We start from the raw sequence: 13,652 nt of genomic DNA, 5'->3' as shown, positions 1-13,652 counted from the left end.
CTGTTGAGATTTGAGCCGGGGTCCTCGCTCTTGCGGTGACAAATGGCCGGTGCAAAGAGCAAGCGGGCTCCTGCAAACAAACATTCCTAGTTGCTAAGAGGCCTCCCTCCCCTTCCACCGTTTTAATGTCATCGGAGAGCTGAAATATGGCACTTAGAAGCGCATACACAAATTACTCCAACAAATACTCTTTCCTAAATGTAGCACTTTTTGCAGCCTTGCTCCACAGATCCCTTAGGTGAAGTAAATACTGATTTCCAAGAATGACAGCATCCCCTTAGCTAGTAATGCTAATATGATTTACTGAGGTAGACAACAATAACTAAAAAATTAATTTCTTCATTGAGGTAAAAGAGCAAAGAGAATCACCAAAATGCACGTGTTAACAGAACCGCGGTCAGAGAGCCCTCGCTGTCCCTCCGCAGCATGGGCTCTTCATTACAACACCTGGGAATGGCTTTGTAATTTTATTTAAAATTATATGTCAGCCTCCGCAGACTGGGATCCTCGTAAGCACTTGATGGTTAGAGGATTTTCAGGGAATCGGGAGGAAGGGCTGCCAAACCAACCGGGCCCCTCCAGCCTCCTGCTGGAGATGGGTTCCTGCGGCATAACCGCTTTGGCCACGGCACAGAACCGCTTTCACCGAGTGGACGTGCACAGGTTCCTCTCTCCCTGTCAAAAAGCGAAGGTGTGAGATTAAACCTGGCATTTTCTAAGCCCTGGGTTTGACCTCCCTGTCCTGCTCTGCACCTTTCGCAGAGAGTGTCGCGGCCGTTTGTCCCTCTGGGCTGTCCCACCAGTTATCCCATTAGCCAGGAGAGGTGTTACAGGTTCTGCCTCCAGACCGATGCTGGCTGTCTGGGCTTTAAGCAAACACTGCATGTAATACCTGCTTTATTTTGTAGCTTTTGTAATCGGGCTGGCAGTCTGAAAGACGACGACCTTGAAGCCTGTGAAGCAGTCGTCCTTCATCAGCTTCGGGCTTTATTACAGAGCGTGCTGAACGGATGCCTCCTACCTGAGAAAACACTCAACGCTAACGGTAGAGCGGCGGGTGAAAACCAAAGCAGGTATCGCAGACACAAAACTTGTGTGTGGGTGTGATTAACATTCTTTTCTTTCCTCCCCAAGTCTGCTCTGCCTCTCTGGCGCAGAGAAAGCGGGCCCAGGGCCAGACCTCCGATCGCGCTGGAAAATAAAGACGTCTGAGTGCTGATCTTTACGCATCTTGGCAGCAGCCGCGCGACTCGAAATGAGAATGCTAAGCAAATTCATTTATTTTTTCCTTTTCATTCACTGATAGTGAATCTTATTCCGCTGGACAGACTTGGGCCAGGTCCCCCCATCTTCCCCGGTCCACAGCATCGCCCACCCCAGGCTGCTCTGGCAGGGAAGGAAACATATTAACTTCAGAGATCTCTTAGCCAGTAATTTCTGTGATCTTCAACACTAGTCTCAGGCACGTAAGGATGGGGAATGTAATTTTGAGAAGCAAATTATTTTTCTGTGAAGCAGAAGATGCATATAGCCTTTAAAAACCCAATAAACCGCAGTTATTCAAAATAGGTTTTTTCTTTCTTGTGCGTATGCCACAAGGACAAGCGAGAATTGATTTTTTTTTTTTAAGGTCTCTTTAATACAGTAATGAAAACAATTTCCATTCTTTCTTACTTAGCTTCTGTCTAGACCTTCCTCCCTGTTACAGGCTCAGCAATGCTCAAGTGTTAGCAGGATCGGGGCACTTGTAAGCGCTGAAGAATGGTCTATTTAACTATACCTGGTTCTCCTTTCGAGGCTGATACGCCTGCGAGCACTAATACGTTGTTGTATTTCCTGAATGGTTTCTTAGGGACAAACACTTGTGGAGTTAATTGGAATTCACTCCTCTGTTTGTGAAACTTCACTGGAGCAACTGGAAAAACAAACGTCTTTGGCAAACAAGACTGCAGTATTTATATTTTCTGTGTTAAAAGAAAAGGCACTTTTGCTCAAAAATAATAAAAAGAATTCTGGGGGGGGAAAAAAGACAAGCCTGGGGAAGTGGGTGCCCAGCAGAGTTCCTGATGGAGTAAGTGAGGTCTGCCCAAGGCTGAGACTAGCGGCTGCAGAGAAGGTTTAATGTCTCCTGATCCTGAGTCTCAGGACGGACCCAGGGGACAGACACGATGCTGATTGCCCCTGCCCGTCCTCCCCACATTTGCAGCAGTCATAGGTGACTTCTTATATTTTCCACTTTGGACATTTTTAAAAGAAAACCTGGGAATTAAGGACAAAATATGTGATGGCTTTTCCCACGGCACGTTGACCCGCCTGTCCAGATAAATGAGCAGCGTGACACCTGCACAAGTCTCGTGTACGTGGGGTGTCCCACTAACGGTGTCTGGGTTTGTTCTCAGGCCAGACCAGCAGTTAGATGTGGAGGTGCTGCAGACTCGCCTGAGCAACCATGCCTTGTTCTTGAAAAAGCACCAGGTTCAGCTCACGGAAGAAGTAGCCGAGATGTTTGAAAGCCTGCTGGTTTCCAGCAAGAAGGCGCAGGACGGCCAGGTTGGCACTTGCATCTAATAATATCTAAATCAATGACACCTAGAGACTAATTTGCACTGTTAAGGCGAGACGGGCCCTGTGCTGCTGAGGTGATCCGGCGTGTGGGCTCTAAGGGGAATGATAAGCAGTCTGTGCTCATTAATCAGCCTTGGAGGCGCTTAGGAGGTGGGTGAGGAGAGAATAGGAGTTCTTTAGTTGTCTCGGGCAAACACGCACAGCGCTCCATCCCACGAAGAAAACAGTCTCTTTAAGGTCTCCAGGAGGGTGTCTGCTTTCCGCCCTTCAAACCAGTTATTTATTTAAACAAGCTCACACGTTTGCTGTGGTGCAAATTTATCACAAGGCTTATATCATCTGTCTTTCTCTGTGGCTTAGTAGCTTTTTATCATGAATGATGTATTATATTAAAAAAAAAAAGTTACGTTTGATCCACTGAAGACACAGAGCATTTTACAAATAGTAGCATGCTCTTTTTTTTAAACATTAATGCAAAAGGTTATAAACCAACTCTTAAACAAAACAAAACAAAACAACAAAAAAAAAAACCCTGGCATTCAGCAGACCTGTGAGTGCCCCGATGTCTTTTACAGCAAGCTGAGAGCGGCCGGCTGGCTGGGGAGGGCAGGGCTCCGACCCCGCTGCCTCCAGCTGCAGCCGTGCCAGGAGGGCTGGCACTCTGGCACCAGGGTGACGTCCCAGCTGCTTCTGCACTGCCCCTGCGGTGGGAGCCGGGAGCTCGACCAGGCAGCCCCCAGTAAGGAGCTGGCCCTGTGCTCTGCTCCAGAAAATATTTGCAAAAAATATTTTTCTGCTAATTTTTAATGAGAAATTAAAAAGCAGTTTGATCTGCTTTGCCATATTCTAGTTTTAATACCATTTGAAACAAATAATGAAGATGTAATATTTCAGTCAGTTGTACACTTTCAGTAATACCCAGGGTAACTTCTTTTTCTGTATGTAGATAAGTAATTTGTATTCTGCCCTTAAAATGTTCAGGCAAGTAGGAGAGATGAGTGAGGAAGGTATCATTGCACTGGTGACAGATAAACAAATACCATAAATAAATTTATAATTACACGTAAAAACTTTTACAAAGTCAAAGCTCAGTAACGCAAGCTTTATGGGTGAATATATGCAGTAATAATCTGTTTATTGCTACATGTTACTGTGGCCCACACATATGCATTTAACATTTATATTCCATACCAAGTGGATCCAGTCAATTAAAAGTAACGCCAGGATGCACCCCCTATGCTGAAACCCCTTATTTCCAAGCAGGTTGCACAGAACAGGATCAATATCAATTACACAATGTGCATGTACAGGAACAGTTGCTTTACCATAAAGATGTATATAATGTAGTAGTGAACTCATAAGCGATCTGTGCCGAAGGAGTTTAAATATTTAAACTCCAAAGTTTGAATTTTGGCCCATGTTGATGACTTTGTTCTCTCGGGGCTTAAAGATCTGTCAAGAGCCCTGCTGGCTGATGGTACTGCGCAGCCAGGCAGGGGGGTGGCGGCGTGGGGGGAGCTTTGAGCTCCTGACCGTGCAAACAGACCTGTCAAGTGTGCCAGCTCCATTCCCATCGGCGCTGGTGGTCCATGGAGGTTCGCAGCAGGGCCACCTCCAGTGCCCTCAGTGTCTCGCCCATTCCAGCAGTCTGCAGAGCCTGTCTGGCCACCTGCCTGTTCTCCTCGCTAAATTATGTCTGTCTTCCATTCTCTTACATCGTAGTATCATTTTTTCTCTTCTCTCATGGACCTCTCCCATTACCCCTGTTAAGAAAACCAGGTGTTGTTCCTGTGGATGTGGGGCGGCCACAGGGAGCTGGCGTGGTAGGAACACCTTTTCTGGGCAGTGGGACAGTCTCTTGGCTGTGGAAGCCATGGAACCCAGTGCCCTTTTCAGCCCAGTTGCGCTCCTGTAAGATTAAGACCTGCATGGCTGGTGCAGCATGTTAGACGTCCTCGTGGCCTGATGGCAGTGTCGGCCACCCCAGGGTCACCCTGCTCCCTGTGCCACCGAACGCCGAGCTTCGGTTCTCCTGGTGGGAACCTTCCTTCTGCCTGGATTAATTACGGTGTTAGAGTTTACATGGGTTGCTTGTATCTGTTGGTGGCGTTTCATGCCTATTTGGATGTTAAATGGTACTGCCGATAAGTAAACAAAGTACTTCTGGTGTGAGAAATCCACTCTGAGATAAACTGCTACATGGGAATTAATTCCTTTTAATAGCAAAGACTTCCCAACCCTGCCTGTAATTTAAGGCATTCTTCACATTAAGAAAATGAGACTTAAAATCCCTGGTTTTGGATAAAGTAGCAGCTTGCTCGCATTGGTTTTGTATAGAGACTTCCTCTACATAAATTTAATAGGAAGAAAAAAACTTGGCGAGCTGCTTGTGTAAGACTGAAAAGCTGCCATTCTGGCCTCCTGAATAAATATGGGTTCATGAGGAGGGGGCAGATGTACGAGAATAGATTTTTTTCCTGAGTCCAAAATGTTCTGCCTTGAAGATGTTCCATACTCTCGGGTCTGTACATGTGAAATAAGTTACAAAACCTGGAGTTCTCTCTGAGATGTTGGTCCTCATCGCTGAAGGCTTATTGTTTTACTAAACAATTGTTTTTATTAAACTATTAGATAATTAGAGCAGAAAATCAGTAGATTTTCAAGACTCAAGTCCATATTTTGTGTTACAAAATAAAACCAAGAGGAAGAAAACGGTAGGAAGGGTGCCCAAAAAGCCTTTGCTGCTCTTTGTGAAATAATAAACGCCAGGAGGGGTGATTTCTCCTGCTCTCAGGAACAGCTTTATAAAGCCACACATGGTACTTTAGCACAGGTCAATGATAACCTAAGAAGTGCTTGCTTTATTTTAAGCCTGTTTTTAACTCGGCCGTATGTACGGTACGTTCAGCTCCCTATAAAGGTCCTGGCTTCCAACTGAATTTTTTACATCCAAGATACGTTTAGGTGCGGAGGTCTGAAGAGCGCTGCTGCAGAGGGCTGCACGCACAGGCAGTGGAGAACAAACTTTACGAACATGCAGGAATAACACAGCTCAAAACCGGAGCCGTGCCTGGCTGAGGCTAGCCTGGGCGAGCTGGGCGTCGGGTTCTCTGCCTCCAGGTTCACCGCGCTCGGGGGTGTTGTACGCTGCAGCTGTTGCTAACGCTGTGGGTTGACTTGCCTTACTGCTGCCTGCCTGAAACGGAGAGATTTCTTTTCAGGCTGTTGCTGTTGCAGCATATTTGATAGACCCTTCTGTTTGGCTTATCCTGAATGCATGAGGCAGGGAATACTGAGAATTTCCAGAAAAACTGGTGACTAAAAGAATAATTCAAAGTTCGTGTTACTTCAAGGCAGAACGCAATTCCTGAGCTAGCGCCGATTTAACTCGGACGTAATTTAACATCTAACAAAAACACCCTGGAAACAGATTACACCGTGAAGTATAGATTAGCCTAAATGTATGTTGGAAAACGCTGGAGACTAAGGATAATAGGGCTGCGGCTATTTTTTTTTTTTTTTTAATGCTGCAGGCTCTACCGGTGTTGAGAGAGGTGCTTCCAGAAGAGTGTGGGGATAGGTCATCTATTCAGAGTAATGAATCATCTTACAGCTTGCCATCGATCCCAAACGGCGGTGGGGAAATAAAGCAGGCAAAACACGCTCCCCGGCTCACCAGCGCGGGAGAACAAGGTAACAAGTGTTAAAAGGGCTGGCTGTGTGCTCCAAGTTATTGTCCTTCTCTGTATGGATGTGTTTTCTGTCCAAATCTGCAGGGGACCGGGTTATAGCGACTGCCAAATTAATGTATATTTGTCATGAACTTCAGGGGATTTTCCTAAATGTCTCGGTATCGTTGTCACTCTTGTTACTTCTTAAAACGAGCGATGCCTGTTGTGACTGTCTGTTTTCTGCAGGAGTAGAAAAGCAAGGCTTGTGGCAGTTATTAAGACAGGATATATAGGTGTGCATGTATTTTAAAAATGTCTGCTGTTTAGAAATCGTGGGATATATTTGTCACCTTTTATTATAAAGCCAGACCGCAGAATAAATGTTCAAAAATAAAAGGGTTCATGCTGAGAAAGGTGCACGGTGCCGTTTCAGAGCTTAGAAGGTGAACGCGTTTGTGAAAACCTGGTTAATTTCTTTAGATAAGGAAGTAATATATTAGACCGGCGTAATAACCGGCGATGGCAACTTGCTCGGTCTGCTCTCGGAGCATCCCTTACATCAAAGTCTGGAAGAGACAGGCAATTAGGTTGCAATGCTCTTTACACAGCAGATGTAAACAAACTGCTTTAGGCCTCCTAAATTCACGCGACTTTTATCCACGGAGGAGACAGAGACTTTGATTTAAACTAATTTTCCGCAGTCGGTATGATATACGCTGCTGCTGTCGGGCTGCCGGATGAGATCGCAGAGTTACTGTGGGCTGTTTGTTTCCTAAATCCCATTGGGTCTTAAATAATTTAAGACATTTGGTTAGCTTGTCCTTTTCTCTGGAAGCTACAGAGAGGCAGGCTAGCCTCGCATGCGAGGAAAGTTCACAGTAGGCGCCTCTTTTAAGGACGGTAATGGATAGTTTAGATCAATAAACAAGAGATAACAAAAGTGAGAAATTAAAGGGAGTAGGGCTTAAAAGCAAACAAACCAGTCTGATCACTGCGACTTTGAAATGTGTTTCATTATGGTGTGTTCACATCCAGAAGTCACAAGCTGGTGTGAAGATGAGAGCAAGGAAGAAAGCGCGGTCGAAAAGATTCCTATTACAGGTAAAAGTAATGGCTGCATATTAACCTCGAATCCAGTATTCAACTTGATTATATAATCAAAACATGGCATTTTAGTGGTTTGGGTCCACTAATAGTGAGTAAATTCAGCTACTACATACTGAGCGCAAAGATTAAACGTAAGATCATAAAGTCCATGCTTACGTTAACATAAACCAAGATGGAAAATAACAGCACCTATTTAATTCCTTGTAATCATGTTATACATTTAAACCATGTGAATATCCTGTCATTTAGCCTTTCAGGTCCCGGTATCAGTGTTACAAAGGTCAGTCTCCATGGGGAAGATCCAGTAATTATATGGCAAACTACAGATGTTCCTGATTTGATTCTTTTCTTTTCTCGAGTAATTGAATGTGTATCATTAGAATAAGCACAGGGAAAAACCCTGCTAGCCAGGAAGCCGTGCCTTTGCCTCTGTTACAAAAGCTGCCTGATAACACAAAATTTTTAGCAATAAGGTTTTATCAAGACGTGTTCAGATCCTCCCGCAGCAGATGTACGAGGCTGGCTTAGGATCCCGAGGTGTCGCTGCCTTTTGGTCCTGGGGTATCAATAGCACATTAGTATTCAGGGCAGGGCTCTTTGCAATGAGTCTCAATTTGCTTTTGCCTGATTTTGTAAAGTGGTGGGCTGCTTCCTTATAAATTTTGATGTTTGGCTAAATGTTTATTTATGCAGGTGTGTACTCCCACAGAAAGGTGCGAGGGCATCTGCTTATGCAACGCTCGCTGTTGCTTTTCTGCTCTTTTACGGCTTCAGAATAACCTGTCTTTCGGAGAGCAATTCATTTCTCTATAGAGGTTTTCCTCTGCTGCTTTTTGAGCCTAATTTGCAGCTGAAATATAAAAATGTGCTTCTTGTATTCCTGAATTACACTGCAGCACTAATATTCCTATGTTAGCCAATAAAACACACACTCCTTGTTTGAAAATTAATCTAAAATTTTGCAAAATCTTGGGATTGGTTCGGTTTTGTTTGTAATTTAAGAGGATTCAAATTTGAGGATTGGGGTTTAAGTTGGCTAAAGTGCAGAGAAGGGCCAGCGAGAACAGTGTCAGGAACGGGGACTCCCTCAACTAATGCCATCGCCCGTACGCATTTTTTTCTTTTCTTTTTTTTTTTTTTTTTTAAGAATACTGGCCCCTGAGTTTGGATCTCTGTAGCTGCCAGTGCTTTTGGTTTCCTTCTCCCCACCCTGAATTTCATCACTTACCAGTACTGGTTTTCGCTATCATTTTGCACACAGGTTTGTCAGGGGAGTCTCTATTGCAGTTTTTCCCGTGGGGGACCCCGACAGTCTGTGGGGCCGGTTGCTGTGTTAGACGTCAGTTAGTCAAAAGCCAAGCCTCCACGGACATCCCCCTTCCCTACTTCTCCCGTGGCTTTCTTACCGAAGGGCATGCAAATACTAATACTTCCTATTTGTAAAAATGCTGAGAAGCTCTCTCTAACCTAAACACTGAAGCGAGTAACCTGAAATCCGTTCTTTCTGAGCCTGCTGTATTTACTGTTCCGTTGCAGCGTGTTTCCGGTAGCCAGCAGTCACGTTGTCTCTAGGGGTGAGGCTTTTTCATATCTCACTTGAAAGCAAAGTTGCTCCTTTCAGGCGCGATTCATCTTCATTCATCTTCAGCCCATGATCTTCTCCGGGCTTCTCGTTCCCTTCTGGCTCCTCGCCCTTCCAGCCTGGCGCTTTTTTCCTTTTTGCTCATCATTATTTGCTGTCGACTGTGGCCCTGGAGCTCTGAAATTGTTCTGTGCCTAAAACAGGCAATATCTCCGCACGTTGTCTTTTGGGCTCAGATGATTTGTTTGAGGGCTTGGCCTTGTGGTTTTAGATCAACTGATACTTCATGTCCATTCTATACACACTCATTTTGCTATACAACTTTTTCTAAGCTTAAGGGATGCAAATTTTGGGGGTTTTTTTCAGTACTTCCTGCATTCTTTAAGGGCGCTAAGTGTTGGTGTGAACACCATTTTGGGTTTTGGTGGGCTTTGTTGTGAGAGCTGGGTGGATGTGCTTCCAAGCAGCCTTCTGGGATGGCGCTTTACAAGGGCTTCTCTAGTTCTGTGGTTTTTTTCTTTCACTTCTGTTACAGAGAAAAAGAACCAAAACATTTATTTTAATTTTCTGTTAAATATTCCAGAAATAATTTATATTTTTTCTGCAATGCCTGTAGGGGAGGAAGGAGATGGCTGCGTGGCTTTGGGGAAGTGGGCTTAGAGTCGTAGCTGGGGTGGGGTGTCACATGTCCCTTAGAGACAGCCTGTGCTGGTACCTGAAACTGCCCCTGCGAGGGCTGACTTCACTCGGAGCTCGGCTTGGACTGAAACCTCTGCTGGGCTGTTCCCATCCGTGGCAGGACACGTGAGCTTCTCAAACCCACAGTCAACTGGGGGCGCAGGGGCAACGTGGCTCGTAGCCTAAAGATGGTTTCTTTCTTAGCACCCTGTCCTAAGCTTGTGGAAGGCCGTGTTGTGATAATTGTCTGTAAAAGGATTGCGTTTTTGTGTATGGTCTCGCCCAGAGAGGAGTTAGCTGTTAATAGCAATCTCATTTTATGCCAGGTTACATGAGGATAGAGGGGAGGATATGTGGACTCGTTCTCAGTTTCTTCATGGGTGCTTTGTTTTTTATCTTGGGAAGACATGCAAATATATTGTTCAGTGCTTTTGCTGTTCCTGAGGTAGGTGAATAACGCGAGATTAAAAAGAAAGGATAAAAAACCATTATTTTTTGTTTTGCTGGATGACTGTTTAAGAGTCTCATTTATGAGTAGGGAACTGCTGATTTTATTGAAGGGGGATGTTGGTTAAATCTTTAACAAAACCAGATTCTCTCCCTACCCTTCATTTATGTCTGTGATTTAAACAGATGTTAAAGCTATAAAGCATTTGAATAAAAACGGCGTTACTTTTCTGCTCATCAGGCTTTGCTTTCACAACGTCTTGAATGTCACCTTCCAGCTACTCTCCAGGTATAAAACCTCTAATGTAGAAATAAGGAGGAAAAATTCTCTTCAGAAGAGAAAAAAAATTTAACCTTTCTTTGTGTATCATAAGGGAACGTGGAAGAACGCAAATCCAATTCTGCTTTCCTTTTTAGGTCACCTTTAATGAGCCAATAATCCTGCCAGCACTTTTCCCACGCCCACGCGTCCTTCCCGGTGAGGTCCTCCTTTGAGCTTGAAGTTAAAAGGTTCTCGAGGTTCTACTTGGAGTGCGCTAATAAAGGCGTTAATAAGTCTGCCCAACTTTTCGCTTCATTTGATATCAACCCATTTGCAGCTGCTGTTACGAAAAAGTTCATCTGTACGTGATTAATTGCTGCTGCTGGCGGGGCCTGACCTTGGGACAGCGTAAAGATCGTACGTTTTGCTTAAATTAGTTTGGATTATGTACTCCAGGAGGTGATATTTTTACGCTGCTCCACTTAAGTTCCTGAAAAACCTCAGAGTCTTTTTATAGTTATGAATTCTGCGTGAAAATTGTTCTTCGAACTTTAAACAGAGGCAGCAGCTTCTAGAAGTATCCTCACTGGATGGCTTGCCCCACGGACATTCCCTGACTCCACTGGTCACCCCAGTGTCTGCTCTTGAGAGGATAGCATCGTACCGTGGTATCTTATTGTAAGAGTATTTAGCCTTTTCCCCCCCATTTAAGGGAAGGGGGAAGATATTTGTTAGTATTTGACCTACTTCTGGATACTGGTTACTGCAGTGTTCTGCTCAGGTTTTATTTTGGCAATTTTTCCCATCTGTTTGCTCCTGAAAAAGCACATCCATCTATCAGATTTGCAGGTAGCCTTTCTCTGCTCTCTGTATGCAAGTTTTTTGTGCTATCGCGAGGGAAGTCGCTGCGTTTACAAGCCCGTATGCAGCCGGCACTCACGCCTCTGGTCCCAAGGCAGCGGTGTGCGCAGCCTCTGCGAGGCACGGCAGCTGACAGCACACCTTTAATCCGCCATAGCTCTTTGTAGATTATCAGCAAGCGCAGTAATTAGCGTTAATGTGGTGGAGGAGCTTGTTCCGATGTCAAGTTCCTCTAGGCAGGAATGATTCAGTTCTCTCTGTCGGTACGGGACCGAGCAGTACAGCAGCCCAGACCTGCCAGGACTTCTGAATGCGGATGCAATAACTATTGCCGCGGTAACTGTAAAACTACACAGCTTGTGGGCTCCGCTGATCCTGATAATATTCCTTTCAAGGCATTAGTGACTTTGAAGTCTAGTGACAGCTGAAATACCCAAGCTGCTAACTATTTTATTGTTGATAAATGTACACAGAAAAAGCAAAGTTCCTTTTGGTGTGGGCCCTCACTTGCGTACGGGGGGGGAGATGCAGACACGTGTCTGGGCTGAGTCTGCGAAAGCACTGGGGTCTGTTTGCCCCCCAACCACCCCCGTTTGCATACGAAATTATTGATTGTTATTGGACATAATGGGTGACAGCTCTTCACAGCTTCTGAGTGGCAAACAACGTGCTTTTGTTCCTCTCCTGGTAGAGCATCACCTACTACGCTATTCCTACTGCTTGCTTACATGCCTTGTCACTTAGGTCGAAGACTTCAGTTTTTCTCACAAACTGTTCAGGCTGTGGGTGAACACACTGGTATTTCTGTTTTCCCAGTCTGCATTCCAAAAACCAGCAGCCTTGTGAATTAGGTTTCCCTCTTCCAGACAGGCGGAGTCAAGCACTTGGAGGTTGTCCATAGAAAGATGACTTGGTGTCTGCAGATGACTTCTCTGTGCTGGGACTCTAGCTGCAGTCAGGGGCTTTAATGCTGGTTTTGATGTTCAAAAAGTGTGAGCTTCTTCCTCTGCGAGAGAGGTAATACAATTGGCAAGATATAAACATTGCAGGTACGAGGCCAAGAGCGTTCCATCTTTTCATCTGCAGAAAACTACATCACTTCTTAGCCGCTGAGATGTTTGGCTATGAATTGATAGGTGCTTCAACCTCGGCCACAGGAGGGACGCACGCAGAAAATATCTTTTCAGTTCTGTGCTGGTACGCTATGTTCTGGGTTAAAGATCACCTTAACTGTTCCGCAGAACAAAATAATAGTGGTTCATTATGCAACGGTGGCGGTTTTTTACCCGGAATTGTTGGCTAATGAAGAAAACTACACCCATTTTGTTCAGAACAAAATTGTAAACCTGACATGAAAGCTGCCTTGACCCATGCCGACTGCACAATTTATTCAAAGTTGAAGAGTGTTAATTAATAGTGGTAATGTGGATCCTTTGCTGGTTCTGAGTGGAAGGAACAGTGCACAGGGGAAAAAGGTGCGAGGACAGCTGTGTTGCCTGGGTCACGCCAGCCCCAATTCTGCCGCAGTATTGCTCAGACGGCTGGACTGAGAACTTCCCATTATTAACATCCCAGTTTGAGTTTAAAGATGGAGTTTTACCAAGCTTGTTCTGTTGTGGCCGTGCAGTACGGGTGGGCCCTTCAGACTGAGCAAACGCTTGCAGTACCCCATCCAGACAGCATCACCCCTGCACGCCTATGTTGCTTCTGGGGTGTCGCTGGAATACAAGAGCTGGTGCTGTGGTGAGGCCCCTCCTTCCAAAAGCCGCTTGGGAAGAGAACGTCAAGCAGATGGCATCTGTCTCTTACCCGTTGTATCAAGAATTTACCAAATTTGGATGGGAAGGGAGAGGTGCTTTTTAGCAAGCCTGTGTACAGCCCAGGAGGCGTTGAGAGACGACTGTCAGGAGCAGAGCAGCATTGTCACAGGCCGCAGCCCTCCTCCTGCCTCCGCTTCTGCTTCCCAGTGCCGCTGCTCCCCCCTGAATGATTTCTGTGGCGCTGGCAATTCTTTTATCCAAGGGTTTCAGTCTGCACGCTGCCGTTGTGCTCTGAACACATCTTTCTTTCCGGGTTTTTTTCCCCTCTTCTCTACTTGATGCATCTTTCTTGCCAGGGCTATCGTGTTCTGCTGCACGGTCAGGGCAAAACGTGTATTTGTGTTTCAGCACCACACGCCTTTCACTGTCCCCAGCCTGCGACAGGGAGACTGCCCTTGCTGTTACTGCACGGCGAGGGAGATGCTTCTGGCAAAGCAAACAACAGAAACACACGTGTGCCCCAGAATAAAAGCGTCTTTTTGAACTAAGTTGCATTTAACCTTAAACGCGGCGATCTGTTTTATGAAGGAAATACACTGATCTGCATAAGGGTTTTCTGGCACGATGCAGCTCTATCAGGAGCAAAGTGCTTAACAGTTTTCCCTCCCAGCAGCATATTTCTTGTACCTTCCCTTCTCTGCCCTGCACGTTGCGCCAAT

The 13,652-nt window shown here is 45.4% G+C and overlaps 1 protein-coding gene across 6 annotated transcripts in view; it reads left to right on the top strand.

Annotated features, from left to right (window-relative positions):
* Window positions 1-13,652, top strand: part of KIZ (kizuna centrosomal protein) — a 159,869-nt gene that overhangs the window by 133,350 nt on the left and 12,867 nt on the right. For 4 of the 6 annotated variants that reach the window (XR_012659987.1, XM_075089691.1, XM_075089693.1 and 1 more), the window contains 4 exons: window positions 909-1,073; window positions 2,400-2,550; window positions 6,099-6,258; window positions 7,272-7,337. Coding sequence is in view for 4 of the 6 variants with exons in the window: in XM_075089691.1 (XP_074945792.1) it covers window positions 909-1,073; window positions 2,400-2,550; window positions 6,099-6,258; window positions 7,272-7,337 (542 nt within the window). In the remaining 2 variants the exon portion in view is untranslated. The remainder of the gene's footprint in view (window positions 1-908; window positions 1,074-2,399; window positions 2,551-6,098; window positions 6,259-7,271; window positions 7,338-13,652) is intronic. The other 2 variants (XR_012659988.1, XM_075089690.1) reach the window with 1 other exon arrangement.

Source organism: Phalacrocorax aristotelis, chromosome 3 (genome assembly GCF_949628215.1).
Source record: "Phalacrocorax aristotelis chromosome 3, bGulAri2.1, whole genome shotgun sequence".
Classification (NCBI taxonomy): Eukaryota; Metazoa; Chordata; class Aves; order Suliformes; family Phalacrocoracidae; genus Phalacrocorax; species Phalacrocorax aristotelis.
The sequence above is the reverse complement of the archived record's forward strand: the minus strand, read 5'-3'. Positions and strand labels throughout refer to the sequence as shown.